The sequence below is a fragment of the Gadus morhua genome, chromosome 6 (genome assembly GCF_902167405.1).
Source record: "Gadus morhua chromosome 6, gadMor3.0, whole genome shotgun sequence".
Classification (NCBI taxonomy): domain Eukaryota; kingdom Metazoa; phylum Chordata; class Actinopteri; order Gadiformes; family Gadidae; genus Gadus; species Gadus morhua.
In genome coordinates, this window is record NC_044053.1 from 22,478,066 (window position 1) to 22,500,017 (window position 21,952).

At 43.2% G+C, this 21,952-nt stretch overlaps 1 protein-coding gene across 2 annotated transcripts in view; it reads left to right on the forward strand.

Annotated features, from left to right (window-relative positions):
* Positions 1–16,177, forward strand: part of grin1b (glutamate receptor, ionotropic, N-methyl D-aspartate 1b) — a 34,006-nt gene extending 17,829 nt beyond the window's left edge. The window contains exons 14-20 of one of the 2 annotated variants that reach the window (XM_030359353.1): positions 457–569; positions 1,108–1,256; positions 1,730–1,887; positions 2,243–2,404; positions 2,700–2,809; positions 2,928–3,073; positions 13,939–16,177. In XM_030359353.1, the coding sequence (XP_030215213.1) occupies positions 457–569; positions 1,108–1,256; positions 1,730–1,887; positions 2,243–2,404; positions 2,700–2,809; positions 2,928–3,073; positions 13,939–14,004 (904 nt within the window). In that variant the 3' untranslated portion in view covers positions 14,005–16,177. The remainder of the gene's footprint in view (positions 1–456; positions 570–1,107; positions 1,257–1,729; positions 1,888–2,242; positions 2,405–2,699; positions 2,810–2,927; positions 3,074–13,938) is intronic. The other variant, XM_030359354.1, reaches the window with a different exon arrangement.
* Positions 16,178–21,952: the final 5,775 nt, after the last annotated feature.

Genomic DNA, 21,952 nt, shown 5'->3' on the forward strand with positions numbered 1-21,952 from the left:
AACCCACCTCAAGAGTCACCTTCACATCCTAAACACACCTCCAGTCATCTTCACATCCTAACCCACCTCAAGAGTCACCTTCACATCCTAAACACACCTCCAGTCACCTTCACATACTAACCCACCTCAAGAGTCCCCTCTACATCCTAAACACACCTCCAGTCACCTCCACCTCCTAACCACACCTCCACCTAACCCCATCTACAGTCACCCACACATCCTAACAACATCTTGATCACCGTATCTCCTCTAAAATCTCCTAACTTGAACAATCAAAATGTATACATCCTGTATGTGTGTGTGTGTGTGTGTGTGTGTGTGTGTGTGTGTGTGTGTGTGTGTGTGTGTGTGTGTGTGTGTGTGTGTGTGTGTGTATGTGTGTGTGTGTGTGTGTGTGTGTGTGTGTGTGTGTGTGTGTGTGTGTGTGTGTGTGTGTGTGTGTGTGCGTGCGTGCAGCCCTTTTGGAAGGTTTAAAGTGAATAGTGAAGAAGAGGAGGAAGATGCCCTGACCCTGTCCTCGGCCATGTGGTTCTCTTGGGGAGTCCTGTTGAATTCTGGGATAGGAGAAGGTGGGTCTGCTTTATTAAGTAGCTCAGGAGGTAGAGCGGGTTGGCGGGTAACCGCAAGTGAGAGTGTCGAGGTGTCCCTGAGCAAGGCACCCTACCCTAACTGCTCCCGACGAGCTGGCTGTCGCCCTTGCATTGCTGACTCTGCCGTCGTGTGTGAACCATATCGCTATATTGATACAGTACAATGGGATACTTTACATACTATATGATACTATACCATATGATACGATAGGAAACAATACAATATAGGATACAATGCGCCATGATACGATACCAAATGATACGAAACAACATGATAAAAGACTATACTATGTGCTACTATACAATATGATACTTAACACTACACTGTGATACGTTATTCTTTAATGCGATATTAAAGGATACAAAACAATATGATACGATGCTATAATAGATTGCTATACAATACTATACAATACTAACCAGTTCTATATGGTACTATACTATCCTTTACTATTCAATACAATACAAGGCTATATGTTACAATGCACTGCAACAGAATGTGTGTGTGTGTCTGCAGGAGCTCCCCGGAGTTTCTCAGCGAGGATTTTGGGTATGGTGTGGGCAGGCTTCGCCATGATAATCGTGGCTTCCTATACTGCCAACCTGGCAGCCTTCCTGGTGCTGGACCGGCCTGAGGAGCGCATCACCGGCATCAATGACCCCAGGGTACCCACTCCACTACCCAGCTACCCTAAGGCCCGGGTCACACGTGTTCGGACCCATACGTTTGAAAACATAGCATTCTCTCTGTTTTTAGGACTCAGTTACATGAAAAACAACGTAACAGCATTTGCGTTCAGTGATTTAAAAAATGTCAAACACCTTCCTCGTGCAGATTGTTCAAAACCGCTGCCGAAATAGCAAGTGATATTTTGGAAAAGGAGTTTCATCGTGAACTCAATTTGCGTGTGGCAATTATTGTTTTATGTTTGTAAACAAATCTTATTCTATGTTGTTCTACTTGATTTGAATCTTTTCTTTCTACTCAACTCTATTGTATTTTAAAATGCCGCTGTGCTTTGATCTATGATGCTGTGCAATGACCTTACTCACCAGAGGTCGTGGTGTTTAACTCTGCTGAACGACTAAGTCATGGTGGATAATGACCTCGCTGTGATGTTGTGCTCTGGATCCGGCAGCTGCGTAACCCATCAGATAAGTTCATCTACGCCACAGTGAAGCAGAGTTCGGTGGACATTTACTTCCGGAGGCAGGTGGAGCTGAGTACCATGTACCGGCACATGGAGAAACACAACTACGAGAGTGCTGCAGAAGCCATCCAGGCTGTCCGTGACACGTATGGCCTCCTACACAAATGCACAGAATCACTGGGCACACCGAGAGCACACATTTTAAAGAATATATCAGAAAAAAACAAACACACAGTGTCATTACTTTCATTTGTACGTTGATGGCAATAGACAAGTATTCATTTGTTTGTACCTTGACCGTCAATACTTATCCTTGACTGGATAAGTATCGACTTACCAAGTCAAGGTATTAAACATGAACACAGTTAACAATTCAGAAATGGTTGCAGAAGCTCTATAGTGGCCTACCTGTGTCCAATGTTGTATGGCAGCATTAGCATGGGTACTGATGACAAGACAGAGAGCAGAAGATTTATTCCTGTCTGTCGGGGTCTCCTGCAGTAAGCTCCATGCCTTCATCTGGGACAGCGCTGTGTTGGAGTTTGAAGCGTCTCAGAAGTGTGACCTGGTGACCACCGGGGAGCTTTTCTTTCGTTCCGGATTTGGGATCGGGATGAGGAAAGACAGTCCCTGGAAGCAGAACGTGTCCTTGGCCATTCTCAGGTACGCCATGACAAACGGCCAACGCGGTCTTTAGGGCAAACCCCAGCCTCTGCACAGCCTCCCTGCAGCTGTCCCTGAGCAAGAAGATCAACACATGTTGCTAATGAATCTACAAAATCCAAATGACTTAAAGTCGTTCTCTGATTATATAGTTAATAGTACACTTAGGGGATCCTTTGTCAATAAACACAACGCAGGTAAATCTGGTTCCCATGACGATCAACTGGGGGAACGAGAGGATCTTCAGTAACATGACAAACTGCTGAATTTGGTTTGTTTTCCATCTTTTCCTCAGCTCTCATGAGAATGGCTTCATGGAGGACCTGGACAAGACGTGGGTTCGATACCAGGAGTGTGACTCCCGGAGCAACGCCCCCGCCACCCTCACCTTCGAGAACATGGCCGGTAGGCTGCAGACTCACACGCCAGTGACCAGACACCGTGACATCAGAAGGATGTTAAGCTAATATACAGACATGAACAAGGAGGATTTATGATCAAATACAAATCTCATCCACCTTAGGGGTGTTCATGCTGGTCGCCGGGGGGATCGTGGCTGGGATATTCCTCATCTTTATCGAGATCGCCTACAAACGACACAAAGACGCCCGCAGGAAACAGATGCAGCTCGCCTTCGCTGCTGTCAACGTCTGGCGGAAGAACCTACAGGTACGTAGCCAAACTGTTAAAATCTAAACTAAGCCTGCTCTATTCTACTGTACACCTACTGCACCGTAGAGCTACTCTACTGTAGTGGCGGCTGGTGGTTTTTAAAGTGAGGGAGGAAGGACTGCGTGCTGGGTAGCAATTGGCCTGCTTGCACTGCTAGTGGCGTATGGTGGCATAGGTATGTGAGACTCAGGTTGTATTAGGATGTTTTGGTGAACTACAAAATAGCAGGGTGGGATAATGTGAATTGATACAAATCCACCAGTGGCAGCATTGTACTTTGAAAGCTAGTGGGCAGCATGTCTTGGACTACAAGGACAGAAGGAAAGGATGCAAAGCCAATTAGTCAAATCAGGCCATCTCTTGATTTGTAAAACTAAATAAAAAAATATGGGACTTTGAGGCGAATGTGGATGTTAATGGATGTTTCAGAATTTTGGCAATGTTGTTAAGCCAATTAAGATTGAGGGACTTCATTTATAGATCAATTCAATCCTTCACGTGGGCTCCACAGCCGCAGGCCCGGGCTGCGGAAACGCCAAAATAAGCGAACAGAGCCGCACAGTGCTGCAACGAAAAGTAGCGCACTGCTCGGTGGAAAGGAGGCATACGAGGGGATAACCCATCCCTCCCATCCCTCCGGGCTGCTCCACAGCCAGTGGTTCATAGCGCAACCAGGGCTCCAGCCTATTGGTGAATAGATGTAGGGGGGATCCAGATCCCTTAGCTAGTCACACTCTCTCCCATTGAACCCCATGTTATTCACCGGCCGCCAACACATTCAGGGAAATTATTGGGAGTCAATGGAGGCTGAGGGAGGACCTTCCTCCCTGAAGTAATTGTCAATAGGCGATAGGGGGTGCTTTTGTCCCTTTAACCAGGGAAAGAAACACTACATATACAAAGGCATTAAAGTAGTCCTATTTAAGGGCATTAATTCATTACAGCAGTCTGGGCAATCTACATTTTTTATTCTCAGCAATGCTAAGTAGGATCTTCCTCCCTCTCCTCACTGGAGAAGCCTCCACTGCTCTACTGTAAACCAATTCTACTGTACACCTGTTCTACTGTGAACCTATTCTACTGTACACCTACTCCACAGTATAGCTACTCTACTGTTCACATATTCTTCTGTAAACCAATTATACTGTAAACCTATTATGCTGTACACCTATTCTACTGAACAACTGTTCTACTATACACTAGGGATGTGAATAACTCAAATTTTTGATGGTCGAATAATCGGCGGGTGGTATAAACGAATTATCGATTATTCAATGTGTGCCGACATTCAAAAATATTATAATTTCAAATTATAAATATGTACACTTCATGTGGAAAGTATAGACCGTCGCGAATCCCATTGAAACGAATGGCGCGATGATTCGGTCTTCAAAACGAGAGCTGGTAAATTGTGAAAATTCATTCAACTGTAATCAGACAACGCAGTTATATGCTATAGACCCTAGAGTATCTGTTGTATAGGCTGGGACGAAATCGAATTTAAAATATGTACAATGCATAACGTAAGCTCTCTGGCTCATAGCTGAGCGTACTAGAATACCTCCCGTTGCGAAGTTGTAGCTAAGGTCTGTCCTATTTACTGGAAGAGTGAATAACGTTTCTGTTGAATAAGAACCTTACGGCAAGGTAATGATTGTTCAAGGTTTTAGTCAAACCCTCAGGCGTTACCAGGGAAACAAAGTTATGGCTTGTGAAAAACTGTCCAAATGTTAAAAATCGAATTTGACCCTCGGGAACAAATAATCAAATAATCCAATATTCTGACCCATCCCTACTGTACACCTAATCCATCGTAAAGCTACTCTACTGTACTGCTATTCTACTGTAAACCTACTCTACTTTACAACCTAAACTGCTGCATGCCACGCTATACCACTGGGGCCGAAGGATGGTTGTTCAATGTCTTCAAAACGGAAGAGTATTATGCATTTGTTTGGCTGTTATTTCAACGCAGGTTCTATAACTAGGATTGACGTACTTACTATGTGAGTGAGCACCTGACCCCCTGGTGTTTGTGACCCGAAGGAAAACACAAAAGCAGCTGTGACTAATCGAACAGAGATTAAAACTGGAAAACCCAGGTATTGTACAAATAGTTGTGGTAATACCGGAGCTGAACAAAATACCTTGATGACACACAAACCGTGTGACACAAACAGACCCCAGACTGGTCCATATGAGAGAGTGCAGCGACAAGACCGTAAAACACCTTTTGCATAGATCAAGGGCAAAAACCAAACACAGACTCCCCCCTAAACCTGAAACACCAACACACAACTGCAGGCCAGGTCAGTCACATATGAAGCTCATGTGCTAACAAATGCACACACACACACACGCACACACACACAAACAACCACACACCCCCACCCGTCTAGCTTGGCGGTGCTTGTAAGGACCCCTTAAGGGAGCAGGGGCCATCACAGCAGGGGGTCTCCCAGGCTGGTCGCTTGGCAGCAGAGAGACACACTGGGTAACAGCAGACGCTGACCTTTTAGTCATGAAAGGAGAAACAAGCTGTACCACACCTGAATAAAGTCACCGCCCCGGGGCACCGCCGTCAAACCACCGTTACTATTAAAGGAACATGGGAGTGACTAATAATAGACACAATACAGGATCGTTATTAAAGGTCTCATGGCATGCTACTTTATGGATGCTTTAATATAGATATTAGTGCGCCCCTAACACAGTATTTGAATACGTTCCCGAAATTCAGCCGTGGTGCAGAATTACAGCCAGTACGAGCCAGTCGCACATTGAGCTTTCCCCAAACATGGCGTTTCTGTGTTTGTAGCTTTGATGCAAATGAGAAGGAGAGAGGCGGGTCAAGGAGGAGGGTGGGGTTGTGGCCTCGAGCAGCTTGCGGCCACGGTACCATGCGTTGTTTACAGTGGGTGGATGTATCGCAATGGCGAGGCGCGCACAGCCTTTGGCCGTGTTCGCCTCCAGACGATATTATGGATCTCAAACGACTGCGTCGGGTTCTCCGACGTCTCTGGTTTTTCCACTTCCACATCAATCTGAAGTAGACTGAATTGCATTCTGTTACCCCTGCCCGCTGCCGGGCGGTGGGGCTTCGTGGTGGTGGTGCCTCGCGGCAGCGGGCGGCAGGCAGCGGGACTCAACGATTGCTGAGATAACCCCAACTTCAGTCTCGTTATGGAAATACCAGATACGTCAAAGAACCAACGTGTTATGCGCCATAACACGTTGGTTCAGACAGCAGAACGATTATCCAACTAACAAAGAAGTGTACAACACTTGCGTTACAGTCCTAGAGCTTTATATCTAAATAATATCATACAATACATATCATATAATACGTTTTATCACGGCCAAAAGCTGTCTGCGCCTCCAGACAATATTATGAATCACAAACAACTGCGTCGGGTTCTCCGACGTCTCTGGTTCTTCCACTTCCACATCAGCTGGCAGTCTACTTCCAAATCAATCTGAAGTAGACTGCCCGCTGCCCGCTGTGGTGCTTCGCGGCGGTTGTGCCTTGCGGCAGCAGGCATCAGGCAGCGGGCAGCGGGGCTCAACGATGGCTGAGATAACCACCACTACTGTACAGTGTTGTTGTGGAAATACCAGAAACGTCTGAGAACGTGTTATGCGCCATAACACCAACAGCAGATCGGTTATCCAAATAACAAAGTAGTGTAACATATTTGCCTTACAGTGTGTGTAATCTCACTCACACACACACACATGTGGCGCCCGCAAGGCCGTAGCTCACTGTCTCATTGGCATTGGTAGCTTGGCCCCTTATGACGACATATGGGGCCACATTCCAAATCAGCGCCCCTGAGCTTCCATTTTTTCAAAGGCGAGTAGGAAACCCAGTACTTGTTTTACACCGAATGCAAGTTTTAGCCATTGGGGGACGACAGGCAGGCTAGGGGAACTCATATTAATGTTAGAATACCTCATAAAGTGAGAGTTTCATGCCATGGGACCTTTAATCTTGTACAGTCAGGGTTCAGAATGAACCCCTCTCATCAGCAAATGTTTTGTAGATTTACCATTTCTCAGGTTGAAAACATTCAGCGTTAAATTAAAAAGAATTCCTACCAATTCACCGAATTAAAATAAATATTTTGGTATGTATATTTAACTAAAGCTGTCCCAGTGAAATATGTGTTTTCATCCAGTAAAAGGTTTCTCTTCACATTCAAACCTGTGGATGTCATCAATAAATGACGAGGGTGACCATGTCAGGTGTATATGTACATCTACATGAATTGACATGTTAATGCGTGTTCCTTGCTAAATCGCAGGGGAAATGCTCTTAGCCGCGGTGCGCCATATAGGAGGGCAGCCCCCTCAGACAGATACACCGAGAATCGCCGAACACGCTTCATTATCTAGAAAGCTCATTCCTCTGTCGTATGAAATATTGATTGTTGTTGCTGGGTTCTAAAAGGCAGGGCTGTGTGTGTGCTGCTCATTGTAGCGTGTTTTGTTTGTTATGTGATACAATCTCCTGAGAGCTTTACTGCTAAGAGGTAGCTTCTGAAGGCATGTCTCTCACCGTCCCGCTCCTCTAGACCAGCTGCCTGAAAGCCTTTTCAGCGGCAGAGCCATAAAATATAAAATGACTTGAAATTATTCCTTATTCCGATAAGGATTCAAATTAAATGCAGACATTTTGGCTGACATGTTATATTCTACCCTGATTATTAATGATGGAAAGATGGTAAATAGATGTTGAATTGGACCTGGAAATGACACATAAAATGTAATTGTTTTAATAATATCAATGTTTGCCTTGTTGGTCAATCATATGCAGAGACTGAAAGATGTGTCTAGAATGGTATGTTGTTGACCCTGGTCTTGTCCCTTCACAAGCTCTCATTCCACACCATATGAGACAGACGCTGGTAGCGTGAAGCTGTCCCTGCATCTCTTCCACAGACATCGCTTCCGCAGGCATTTTCCAAAGCCAGTCCTTACGACCAAAAAAGCTTGAGGTGGAACGAGATAACAAACGCCGTCACTGTTTACCTGTGTAAGGACATGGTTCCCCTTCGCAATGTTGATAGAAGGGGCTTTAAAGAGATGGTCAAAACACTCAATCCCAGGTACGCGTTACCTGCCCGCACACACTTCAGCCAAATTGAAATGCCAAAACCATACGGCTAGGTCCGCGAGCAAGTGGAGAAAGAAATCCATACTATTAAACTATTAATGTTTTTCAGCGATTAAAGTAACTTGAGAAATGATTTTGCATATTTTTTCATTCCGTTTTGCTGCCAGTATTTTACCCTTCAGAAGCATTTATATTGAAATTAGACGATAAAATGAACATATGGTGCTATACCGTTACCGTCCATGCCTCAAATCATACTGTGATATACATTTTAGTCCATACCGTACAGCCCTATGTTGACACCTTATGAGGTGAGAAAGGTGGCTGGACCCAGAACACTGATAGGAGACAGCCTTTATCGGGTGCTATCTGTATGTTAACTGATGATTGACATTCTTTGCTTTACGCAAAATGTTAAAATGAGAATATTCAACTTGATGCAAATGGGTCCAAACCACCCAGAGAGTTATTGAAGCGTAGCATAGTAGTGCTAAAGTTTGTGATACTGACGCAAACCGTCTTGTATAAATGTTCCTGATTGAGGCGCTATAGTATCTTATGCAATCCTATGTGTCCTCAGCCAGATGGTAGCGTTCCTCTCATTGGTCAGGGAGAGGACTGAATCAGCCATATGCTGGTATAATCTATGAGCACTGGCCTGTTCTCTCACCCCCCTCCTCCGCCACTCACCCCCTCCCCCCTCCCTCATCTTTTGTTCTGCTCATTTCATCTCCTCCTGTGTGGTGTCCGTCCACCCAGGTTGTTGCTATGACGATGCAGTGGAATAGAGGAACAGTGTTTTGTCTTGCTTTTACTGGAATATTCTCATCTCCCTCATACAGTCACACACAAACAATGGACACATGAGTGGATTTGTCCGCATGGCTTGTTTATTTTTGTGGGGCTGGTATTCAAAAATAACCGCAGAATGCCTTCAATGATTAATCAGAGTAAGAGTATTCATCAAAGCCGTGTAACAAAGACAATTATCACAGGAGGGGGTACTATTATGGGTGAAAACAGGTGAAGACATTCACTTTATTATGGATCGCTTTTGCTGAACACCTCATGTTGACTCCTTTGAATTTAAACATCCTTCCAGACTGTCACAGCATGTTCCCTTTTCCTTCTCTTTACATCATCTCCAATTCCTTTCTCTCCTTTACTTTTGTCTTCTGTCCTCTCTTCATCCACTCCTCCTGCTCCTCCTGCTCCTCCTCCTCCTCCTCCACCTCCCCCACCTCCCCCTCCTCCAACTCCTCCACCTCCTCCGCCTCACCCTCCTCCACCTTCTCCTCCTCCTCCACATCATCCCCCTTCTCCTCCTCCTCCCCCTCCTCCTCCTCCTCCCTCTCCTCCTCCTCCTCCTCCACCTACCCCTCCTACACCTCCACCTCCTCCTCCTCCTCCTCCTCCTCCTCCTCCCCCTCCTCCACCTCCTCCGCCTCCCCCTCCTCCTCCCTCTCCTCCTCCTCCCCCTCCTCCTCCCCCTCCCTCTCCTCCTCAACCTCCTCCCCCTCCTCCTCCTCCCCCTCCTCCTCCTCCTCCTCCTCCTCCTCCACCTCCTCCTCCTCCTCCCTCTCCTCCTCCTCCTCCTCCCCCTCCTCCTCCTCCTCCTCCTCCTCCTCCTCCTCCTACTCCTCCTCAGGAATGTACTCTCTTCCTCTATCTTCTCGGGTTGTCCTCATGTGTGTCTCTCCATGCTTGGTGTCTTTCCTCTCCTTTCTGTCTGTCAGTCTGTCGGGTGTATCCCTTCATGAGGTCAACTGAACCTGCCTCCCTCCATCCTCTAGGGGTTTACTATACAAACAAACTCCTCCTGTTTTCGGTTCAGTCTGCAGGTCTAATGGTCAGCAATGTTCGCAGAATTAGTTTGTTAATCTATTCATTTAATTTTACTCAAAAGGCTCCTGGAATGAATCCACAGTTTATTAGGCAATATTATAATACACATACACACATACAGACATCTTGTCTGCCAAGCTGTCTGTGTCTGTGTGTGTGTGCGTGCGTGCGTGCGTGCGTGCGTGCGTGCGTGCGTGCGTGCGTGCGTGCGTGCGTGAGTGCGTGCGTGCTCGCGTGCGTGCGTGCGTGTCTGTTTGCTTTCCATATATTTTATTTTTATGATTAAACATGGATCCTGGATGCTTTGGCCAGGAGCCTCTGTTTTAAAGAGCTCTGTCAGTTCACCACATTTATCCCCCCAGCTCGGCCGTCACTGTTGATTGAACGGGGGGATTAACACCAGTTCAAACGGTGTTCCAGTCCATCTGCTTCTCTTATTGCTGTCCTTAATATGTCTTTGAATTCTTAACTCAGCATGGTCAGCAGCCTTCGCCTATTGTGTCATTCCCACCTATCAGGAACACTGTGAAGTACACCCTAGGGGTTCAAATGGCAATCAAATAGTCAATTCAATTTGCTCCTCCTAACACAATCAGTCCTCAAGAATATGTAGGAGAGTCAACGTTTTCTTTACTCAGCAATTCCCATACTTGCATGGGAAATAGAATGACTTCCTCTTTCTTTGTCAACTGTTTTTGAAAGTACATTTTGTGTTTCTCAAGGTGAAGAACATATTTTCGGATGCTTTATTCAATACGGATAAACCACTGAAACAATATATATTCTTGTTCTCCATGGGGTGACAGGCAGTCTGCCTGCCAGGTGGGGTCGGGAACGGGGATTTTATTTTTCTTTGTAACCCTGTGTTGTTATTTTCTATATGCGTGTTTCTTTATCAATGGCTTTTGAGTTGTGTCCAGACTCTGTGGTGTATGCTAACACACAAACAAACACTGACTCCTCCTCTGCAAGTAGGACTGGTATGGGTAGCTAATTTAGGCTTTAGGCTGTCATTCTATCGTGCTTTCTACAAACCTTGAGTGACCCCGGGTCCTTCTATAACCATAGATAGAGGTAGAGTGGAAGGGGCCAAACACAAACAAACCCCCAGTCTCATAGTAGTGATGTCGTCCTAAAGGGGTGTGACTTAGTTTGAAGTGGATGAGATGCAGCCTTCTGTCCTGCCCACTTAGTAAACCCCTCCCACTAACGCATTTCAACAGCATGGGAAATTGAGTGCTTGATTTCATTTTCGTATTTTTTTTATTATAACTACTATATGAGCTGGTTTTAAATTATAGTGTCCTGATTTTCATTTCCTTGTCTCTTGTACCGTCTCTATTTAGAAAAGTAGTCAATTTACGTTGGAATGTTAAAATTATTAATTTTGTTGAGAGCGGCGGAAGGTGCTCAGATTCACAATGATGGAATAACAGATGCATGGTTGTGTGTGTGTGTGTGTGTGTGTGTGTGTGTGTGTGTGTGTGTGTGTGTGTGTGTGTGTGTGTGTGTGTGTGTGTGTGTGTGTGTGTGTGTGTGTGTGTGTGTGTGTGTGTGTGTGTGTGTGTGGGTGCGTGCGTGCGTGCGTGCGTGCGTGCGTGCGTGCGTGCGTGTGTGTGTGTGTGTGTGTGTGTGTGTGTGTGTGTGTGTGTGTGTGTGAATTGAACTCTTACAATTTTCAATAAATCATATTCAGCTTTATTTTTTAATTAAAAAACATTCAAAATCAAATATTCAACGTAAATATTTTCAACGTCCCCAAACTCAACATGCCAAATTCAGCAATCGATCCTAGATGGTAGATCGAGGTCAAGCAAGGAGAGCGGGAAGAAGCGTTGAGCGTCTCTCGATTCTTCTTTCCTGATACAAACATTAATTCTAAACAGCCTTTTACACAGTAGCCTATAATAGGAAATGCTCTAAGGTAAATCAACGCCATTAAACATTGACTGTAGCTTTTTATGGGGAGAGAAGCAACGGTGGTGGACCTTCCTAAACGCCCTATCCATTGTATCGGCCATAAAATGCTAATCAAATAAAATAGAATGTATTTATTAAGCACTTTTAATTACAAGGTGAGGGGGGGAGCGGATCTGATGGTTTATTTATGTTTTTGTTATAATGCACACCATTTATTTTTTATTTTTTTACTGCAGTATGAAGTAAATAATGAACTAATGCCTGCATTTGAAGTGTGTGTGTGTGATTGCAGTGACGTGGCTGGATTTACATGTAACGTATAGTAATTGTAGCCGGTCAAGGAGCCCAATTTATTAGGGCACCAATTTGGGGCAATCCGCCGAGGTCACTTTGCCTACGTTTGGTGTGATGCTGGCGATCTGTGATGTGATGCTGAAGCCCGCTGCCCCTTTTGGAACGAGAGCGCAGAGCCGACAGTATTGCGCAACTGAAGCGCTTAGGGTGCATCCGGTGTCACAAAAAGAATACCCCCAATCCGAATTATCGATGACGATACAAACGTTACGTTTTAAGCGTGGGCATCATGCCTGTCTACACTTCAAACTCGTGCATGTTGCAGAAAATGTGCAACTGCGCCCCCTATGGTCACACTTTTTGGTGGCTTCTCTCCCCATTAAAAGCTAAAGTCAGTGTCAAATGACGTTGATTTACCTTTGAGCATTTGCTATTATAGGCTACTGTGTAAAATGCTGTTTAGAATTAACGTTTGTATTAAGAAAGAAAGAACCAGCGAGTGACGTTCTTATTCCCGCTCTCCTTGCTTGACCGCGATCTAGCATCTAGGATCGATTGCTCTTCCTTGGGTCCCCGGATGTTAACACTGATTTTTTAGACATTTAATTTTGCAGCTGAATTTGGCATGTTGAATTTGGGGACGTTGAAAATATTTACATAGAATTTTTTAACGTTGAATATTTGATTTTGAATTTTTTACCATTGAAAAATAAAGCTGAATATGATTTATTGAGTTAAATTCAGAGGCAAAAAATTCAGATACGTTATTTCAATGCATAAATATTCAGTGCTTAGAATTCAATGGCTTTTTATTTTCAAAATCCGATGGCACAGATTTACTTCCGTATGTGCGTGTGTGTACGATGGTTTGGTAAAAATGACCCTCAATAACATTCCACAGGGTTTAGAGGGGCTATTATCTAACATAAGAGAGTATTGCTTCACACCAACTTACAGAATTTAAATTTTGAAATAGGGCTGCCCAAAATACCTAGGCTTTGGTTTTAGTTGTTTCGATTTCTAGGTTTGGTCTCTTCATTAGATCAAGGTTTTGACTGATTGGAGACATAGAAAAACATTAAGACTGATGTTGGCTTAGATGTAGAAGATGTTGTCTAAGATGCAGCGACAGAACTTGCCTTGCGGCTATGTCGCGGCCACAGTAACAGTAGAAACTCTTTGCCAAAGTAAATAATGGGACACAAATGCTGCGGTCGCATCATTCCACCAGCTTGCTCCATTAGAAACAGGACTGATGTTCTGATATAACTATGTTAGCATTGTTAGTAGGATACAGACATGAGGCTCTGTTGGCTCAACAAATGTTGTTGCCATAAAAGGTTTTACGGATTTACCTACATTACCATTATTACATTAGTAATATGATATTCAAACAAACACACACGTTTATATGCAAACACACAGAGAGACACACAAGCAAACAAAAATTCACATACAAACACAAACTCACACACACATACATACAAAGGTATACATATATACACACAAACACACACACACATACCACTTGAATGTGTATAACTGGGTGGATTTCCATCTTTCTGAATCTGAGCATGAACCTGCTCTGTAAAAGGGGAGGAGGGAGGGGTGTTGTCTTAAGAAGAAGATGAAATGATAGAATTCGGGCTATGTTGTGCTGACTCCTTTGTTTGTCCTTTTCTTGTAGCCGTACCCGACTGACATCACTGGCCAGCTCAACCTCTCGGATCCGTCCGTCAGCACCGTGGTCTGAGACACACCCACGGCATTCAATATCCCAGCCAGAATATCCATGCTGCTACACCTTTTCAATCTGCCTAACACACTCACACACACAAAGACACACGAACCTACAGACACACAAACACCACCATTCATCCCCAAACCATCACTGAAACCTACTCTAGATACAAACACACACACACGCACTCATAGACACATATTTTCTCATCCTGCTTACAGAGGCAATCATTTTCCTTTCTGTGCAATTTTAAAGATGGTGTAGCATGTAACATAGTAGAGGTTCAGACTTAGCCACATGACATGTATTTGAGACTGGTCCACCTCAATTGTAGTTCAGACTGATCCACCTCAATTGTAGTCCAGACTGATCCACCTGACTTGTAGTTTAGTCTGTTCTACCTGACTTGTAGTTCAGACTGATCAACCTGACTTATAGTTTAGTCTGATCCATCTTGACTTGCAGTTCAGACTAATCCACCTGAATTGTAGTTCAGATTGAACCACCTGTAGTTCAGATTGACATCTCTGTATTTGACCAGTAATGTCAAGAACACAAGGGAACTTACTTCAGGACACTATCCTGGGATGAGTCCTTGTCGGAAAGAACAAAGACTCACGTCCTAACAAAACAGACATTCCACAGCACAGGGCTGATGTAGCTGCCATCTGTACTCTCAAGATTACATAGAACACGTGAAGCTGGCTAGTCAGAGCTATATATGTATCTCTGTCTATACTTAATGTACGTATTCATATGTTATATGTATGTGGTTTACAAAGGTATGTATTTTGGATTACCGTTTAGCTTTTCCTTTTGGGTTGTGATAGGAAAGAGGTTTACTTGAGGTTCTGGAGGGTAATTTGCTAGGCTGTCTTTCTAAGATACGGAGAGCCAACAGGAATTCATATCATCAAATACATTTTGGTTGTATATTCATAATGTATATATCCAGGGGCGTGTCCAGGAAAGGGGGAACAAAAAGGTTTTGGATTCCCCCCCCCCCCCCCCCATGTGCCACCCCAACTAAATCTGGCAGTCAACAGAATAGTTTAGTGATTGGACGACACAATGCTACACAAAAGTGAGTGACGTCCCCTGTGTTGTTCTGTGCCACTCCTGCCCCCTCCCCCCACCAAACCAACCTGGACACGCCCCTGGATATATCGGAGGACCCACTGGTTGCCAGTTGGAACCAATGAACACGGGTCGAGTAGCTTATCATTATCCCGAACCAATGACCATTAGACATGCAAAGGGCGTATGCATAATGCTGAGTGAGTTGTAGCTGCTGCTTCTTCGAGACAGACTTCAGACACTTACTCTGTTTGCATTCTGAGATCATTTGTGCAGTACTTGAGCACCTTGCTACAGCTATACATTACAAAGTGCCCATTGGATAAGCCTCATGGCCCACATTTCCCTTCAGATTTATGTAGCTCAATACGGCTTATGCTGAAAGTAGAATGCAGGTGTTATGATGTTGGCAGTTTTGTCCAGCTCTGTAATGTATAGCTGTATAGCAGTGATTTACCACCGGGGCCGTCCCTAGTGTTATGTGAAGGTACTTTTGTTATATACATTGTAATGAAAACAATGTTAATTGTATTGCTGTGACGAAATGCATCATTACTGTAACTTAAATAGGCACATCTGGTACAAGAGTGATAAAGGGTTATGGTTGGGTTCTAAATGACAGTAGGTTGTGAATCCCTACCGCAGAGGTGAAAGCCATTCAAAAAAAACATGCCATTTTTATGTGGAACTTTATTCGTATATATTTCGTAATAACTACGGCAGAAACCTTTTTGTAAATCCATTGAATCACAATTCCAAGTGCTACTAAGGCCACAGTGCTGAGGCAAAACAGTTGATGTCAGAAAAAGAGGTTTGTTTCCATATTTCTATGTTTGTACGTAAATATCCATGCTACTGCTTCATATTGTGTTCTTTTTTAACCTAACAGGTTAGTCGTATAAAAAGTAACTGTTTTTTATACTGAGCTTAGAAATTATTTTCAGGTCAAATTCTGCTCCGTCGCACTGTGATGACACCAGTCACCTTCAGCCGCTCCAACATCCTGTGATTGTGTTATACTGAGCTCTCTCTCTCTCTCTCTCTCTCTCTCTCTCTCTCTCTCTCTCTCTCTCTGTCTCTCTCTCTCTCTCTCTCTCTCTCTCTCTCTCTCTCTCTCTCTCTCTCTCTCTCTCTCTCTCTCTCTCTCTCTCTGTCTCTGTCTCTGTCTCTGTCTCTCTCTCTCTCGCTCTCTATCTCTCCCTCTTTCTCTCCCTCTCTTCCTCTCTCCCTCTTTTCCTCTCGCTTCCCTTCCTGTCTTTCTCTCTTCTATTCTGAGATTATGCATTTTATTGGATTTTTTTTTTTCGAACCGGAGCATGATTTATTTTACACTTGTTTCTTGTTCTAAAATTCTTATTTGATTTATAACAAAGGAAATATTTAATTCCCAATGATAACATTCTTATATTGTGTACAATCATTCATGTACTTTCACTTGAATTGTAAATTAACAAAGATTATTCTGTTTGTGGGCCTTTAATAGAGATAAGAGAGTTTATCCTTTGATGCACTGACATGTTGTGCGTACCACTTTATATAGTATAATATGTTTCTATGAATATTATACATGATCGGCTAACATAGTGCCCTGAGGTATATTTTAGTGCCGTATCTTCGTACGACCGGAATGACATCTAACAGTAGATGCCCTCATACGCCAATATGGGCTAGTGGGTCTATGTGGGTCCGAACCTGCCCCTGCCCAGAGTTTCTGCACCAGAGAACCAATTCTGGGCTGTAATGTTGCTAGCAGAGGACCATTACATGCAGATACATTTGTAATCCATGAGGTTCAGTAGGAGTAAAGCTTGTGACCCTTGCCCTTATACACATTTACCTCACCCACAGTCCGTTCAGCCACCACTTTCAGCTTTCATACAGCGTCGTTTTTATGTCACATAAAAACAAGAACTGTTGAACATACCACCCGATACACACTGATACCACGACCTTCCATTTGAGCTTGGAGAAAGAACATTAGCCGGTGGTTCTGGTAAGCTTAGGTTTGGAGTGATGTTTGTGTTGGTCATTGTGAGCATTTATGATGTAAACTCAGGCTTTATCATTCGTACTTGCATTGCTCTATGTTGATTTTAGATAATGTGGTATGTTATACAACAATAATAATATTAATGTGAAATTTGAATGGCTTAATTATAAGCTAAAAGTATTTTGTAAAATTGAACTCATATCTGTCCAGCTCTCCATCCTCTGACTTTGTACTGGAATTTGGTCTGATGTCTGTTGGAGCTGGTCTGAGTTCTGTTGGAGCTGGTCTGGTGTCTGTTGGAGCTGGTCTGGTGTCTGTTGGAGCTGGTCTGGTGTCTGTTGGAGCTGGTCTGGTGTCTGGGGGATGCTGGTTGGATGACTGGGTGAAGCTGGTTTGATGAATGGGTGAAGCTGGTTGGATGACTGGTTGAAGCTGGTTGGATGACTGGGTGAAGCTGGTTGGATGACTGGGTGAAACTGGTTGGATGACTGGGTGAGGCTGGTTGGATGAGTTGGTTAGGCTGGTTGGATGACTGGGTTAAGTTGGTTGGATGACTGGGTTAAGCTGGTTGGATGCCCTCTGGACTTGGTTTTATGACCATCATGAGTTTCCTCTCCATGATTTACACGCTACACATTGGCTGCACTTTAGAATAACTGCTACTTTATTACTAAGTGCAATAAAGTAAAGAGTGAATTTATACTGAATTCAGCATTTGTAAAGCATTAATGAATACTCAATATTAAACAGTTCCTAATAATCTCAATTATTAATAAGTTAATGAGAAAATGGTTTAAAAGATAATTTATGAAGAGTAAGTTGATGATTTACAAACTAACTACAATGTCTTAATAATGTCTGATAAATACATTTGTGCAATTCAGGTAGTTATTAACAATTTGTTTATTATGGTGGAATATAAATGTTCATTGTCTAATTATTTCATAATCCTTTAGGACTGATTTTGAATAGCTAATGAGTATCCATGTGTGAAAAAAGCTTTATAAAGGAGGAATTCTCTATTAACTTTGCTGTCTTCAAGCTTTAAAGTTACAGATAATCTAAAGAGCTACCAACACATTCTACAGCCTCACTATGTGGACCTCGCTCCAATTTGGGGATTATCGGTCTGGTACCAGTGGGACATGGTTGGCTATCAGTGAGTACAGTTGGACAGGAGGGTTGCTGGAAAGAGAGGTTCCATATGCTGTTTAACACGCGTGATAATGCTTCTTGTACAGGGGCACGCTGAGACCAGGTTTGATGCTGACATCTCCAAAGAGGGATGCCCTTTAAACCTGGAATCTCCAAACAGCTGTTATGTTCAAACCTGGTATTTTAGACAGCTGTTATGCTTATACTGGTTATACTGTGCATATGATGAAAACAACACTTTAACTTTGACTTTAAACCTGATATCTTCGATGTTATGTTTAAAAATTGTAGTTCCTGCTATCTGGTCAAAATAATGGGAAAAAAAATTGTATATTCAAATAGATACCAGCTTTAAACCTGGTATCGGCAAAGGTATATTATGTTTAAATCTAGCGTAACCTGAAACTGTGATATCATATTTCAAGCTGTGCTTTAGCTTGTCTGTCACCTGAAAAGCACTTCTGAACTGCCTGATCAATGCTCTATTAAGATGTCAACAAGAATTATCAGTATTCTAATAACCATTTATTACAGAAATCACTTGTATTTAATAATTGTTCAAATAAACTGTCTATGTTACACATCAAATGAGAATTAAGAAATGTTGTCTTTTTGAATCCAGCCAGCGGTGGAACCATTTCTGAATAAAACTCGAAGTATATAATGTACAAGATATCCCACTACAATGAGGCCGCCATGACATCTCTCCTCGTCAAATGACATTAACAGCATCTTCATTTTCTTCATCATTATTAGTGAGGTTGCTGCTGCAAGCACATCACTGTTCTCCTTACTTTTTCTTTATTCCCTTTGCCTGTTTCTTCAGCAATTAACTGCTCCTGCATACTTTCAGCTAGAGAAACCATTCAATTATCAAAACGTCCAGCTCTTTACGATGCTGGACCTTTTGATAATTGAATGGTTTAGGCTGCATTTTTTACTCTTTCAACTTTTTAAACTATTACGCTTTTTCAGCTTTTTTTTGGGCCGTCTGCCTTCTCTGACACTTCAACTACTGCAGACATTATAACTTGGGCAATTTTGAACGTTAACCTTCGTTCAAACATTTTAACACATCAACACACTTGTATCTTCAATAATCTGAAAAACAAATTTAGATTACTTTATACCTATTTCAGAATCACAGTTTAAGTTCCATATCGGCTTCATTTTCAGTTGGTCTCCTTGATATATGCTGAGGTTAGAGAACGGAGGCTGGCAGGCAGTGCAAACTCCCCCCGCGTCAAATGAGAGGATCAAAGAGGGCAGAGCTAGAGTCAACTGTGAAACCCTGTGTGTGTGTGTGTTTTGTTCATGGTGCAATAAAGACATGCATAATGGAAATTATGAATGTGATTGTCAAGGCGTCAACAGAGGTGAAAATGAAAATGATGATGAAAATGAATATGATGTGATATGATAAATTAACCACATTACAAGAAGGGTAAATTATTTTTCAATGAATTCCAATTAGTTAATGCAGTAAATAACAATTCACTAACAGTTTAGTGAATATTGCTAACCACTGTCTAGTATTCAAACGGTGTTCATGTCTAATAATGGTGTTATTGTTAACAAAGATGGTTTTCATGTTGTAAGGTATTATGTATACATTATTTAATAGGATTAGGGATAACATTACTCTAACCTTAACCCTAAACCCAGCCCTGATACTAGCCCTAACCCCTATTCTAATGCTGTAAAATAATGCTTTACTTCAGTAACTAATGTGAATTAATGGTTCGTTAATGTATCCTGTACATTAATTGTAATTTTACCATTTAATTGATAAGAAAATCATGCCGGATAAAACCCTTTAAAGCTATGTTCTCTGTTCAACCCTTTGGGTTGTTAAGCAGGAGGCTTTATTGGGCATTTTAGCGCAATTAAACCGATCAATCGATCCCCATCTGTCAGAATATCATTCCGCTCGGCGTATACCGTTGTCATGACAACCCGTCTGTAATGTGGGACCAGGGCAAGATGTGATGAAGAAGAAGGCAAGCAGTGAAACCTGCTAGCTTCATTAAGGAGAGAGAAACAACGGGGTCAGGACGAGTGCGTGGGAGCTACCATAACCTCGCCAAGAACATCCGTAGGCCTACAACCTCAACTCTCACACCTCTGATCATAACCCTGATCCTAACCCTGATCCTTCCCCACGTGTCATTTCATACCTTAACTCAGCTATTGTATGGTGGAACACCAAGCCTTATTCATAGCTCACACACGACAGAAAAAACACTCACAAGAAGGAAACAAAAATCATCCCTCCTATTCTCCTTCTCCTCGCCCCTCCCCTCCCCTCAGCTCTCCTCTTGGTTTGGTACCTCTTCTCTTCCCCTTTTTCTTCTCTGGTCATGGTAGCTGAAGGGACGGGTACAGTCGCTTTGATGGCCGCTATATTTAGACGACAGCGGAGAGGGTGGGGGGAGGGGGAGGGGGAGGGGGGGTTGGAAGGGGCACCCAATAACAAGTTGGAAAGGGACAGGAAGCTCAGGGTGCAGATCAAAGCCCAGCTCAAGTATCACATGATAGGGGAGTTTGAGGCAGCTGTGTGGCGCGCATTAGCACATACAAAGGGGCGCCTTCTTCCCTGCTCATTTCCATATTTATTGAGAAAAAAGACTGTCATTTTATTTCTCTTCAAAATGAATATGGATGAGGTCCAGAGTCGCAGAGTGGAGTGTGTGTTCTCTTTGGATCAATCCTCAAAAGTGGAGCCAGCATGTTACACAGGGGAAGCCATTTTACATTTAGCGTTTCATTAAAATATGTTAATTATTATAGAATTGCATTGCATCAAATTAATAATATAATCAATATCGATAATAAAATATGAACAACTACGAAGTCCTACAAAATCGATGAACCTCAACTTTTCTTTGAAGCTGTATCAGCATCCATCAGTATGGCTGTAATTAGAAGGTCCCGTTATATGAAGTGTATTCACAGGACGAACCACCACTATTCTACTCAGCAAAGCACCTAAATTACACCTACTGGTGCGGAGGAGAACAGCGGCCCCCTAGATGGACCTTGTTGTGATGAACCCTACTCAAGTTGTTGTTGGATGGGACAGAAGTGGTGGAACGAGAGAAAGGGACTAGAAATCAGGCTTCTAGGGAATACTCTTCGTCTAGAGGGGACCCAGGCACAGCCGGTGCTACGGTCCCACACGCAACCCAATGGAAACGTGTTGCGCAGTGGCGCTCACCGAAATGAAACACTGACAAACCCAAAAGGGAACACCCTGGTTACAAAGGGTGACATAGGAATACTGTGTAGATACCCAGGACCAAATTCGCCCTGAGAATTGGGCAAACAGGTTCTAAGGTCTATAATGGGGGTACCCTGTATGCTCAACAACCAACTGCAACTGAAAATCAGCCAAGTCTAAAAACGCACGCCGATTCATATCTACAACTTTCGTGAAGAAGAGACGACCGAAGGCGTTCTCTCTTCAGCTCCAACTTTAGAACTGCCTGAACTCTTGCTGCTGGACCCAATAGTCCTTCAGTACAGGGGTGAAATAGTCAGTGTTTCTCACACTACATTAATAACAGGCATTTGCATACCTAGACCTGCAATTAACTGAATGAGCAAGACCTGTTATAAAATACCCCTACTACCTACTACATATCCGTGTTAAAGACCAATTTATAAATAAAAAATGACATAAATATCCTACAGTAAAAGCGGTGTTTAGAGCTACAATGGTTAATGATAGTTGACAGG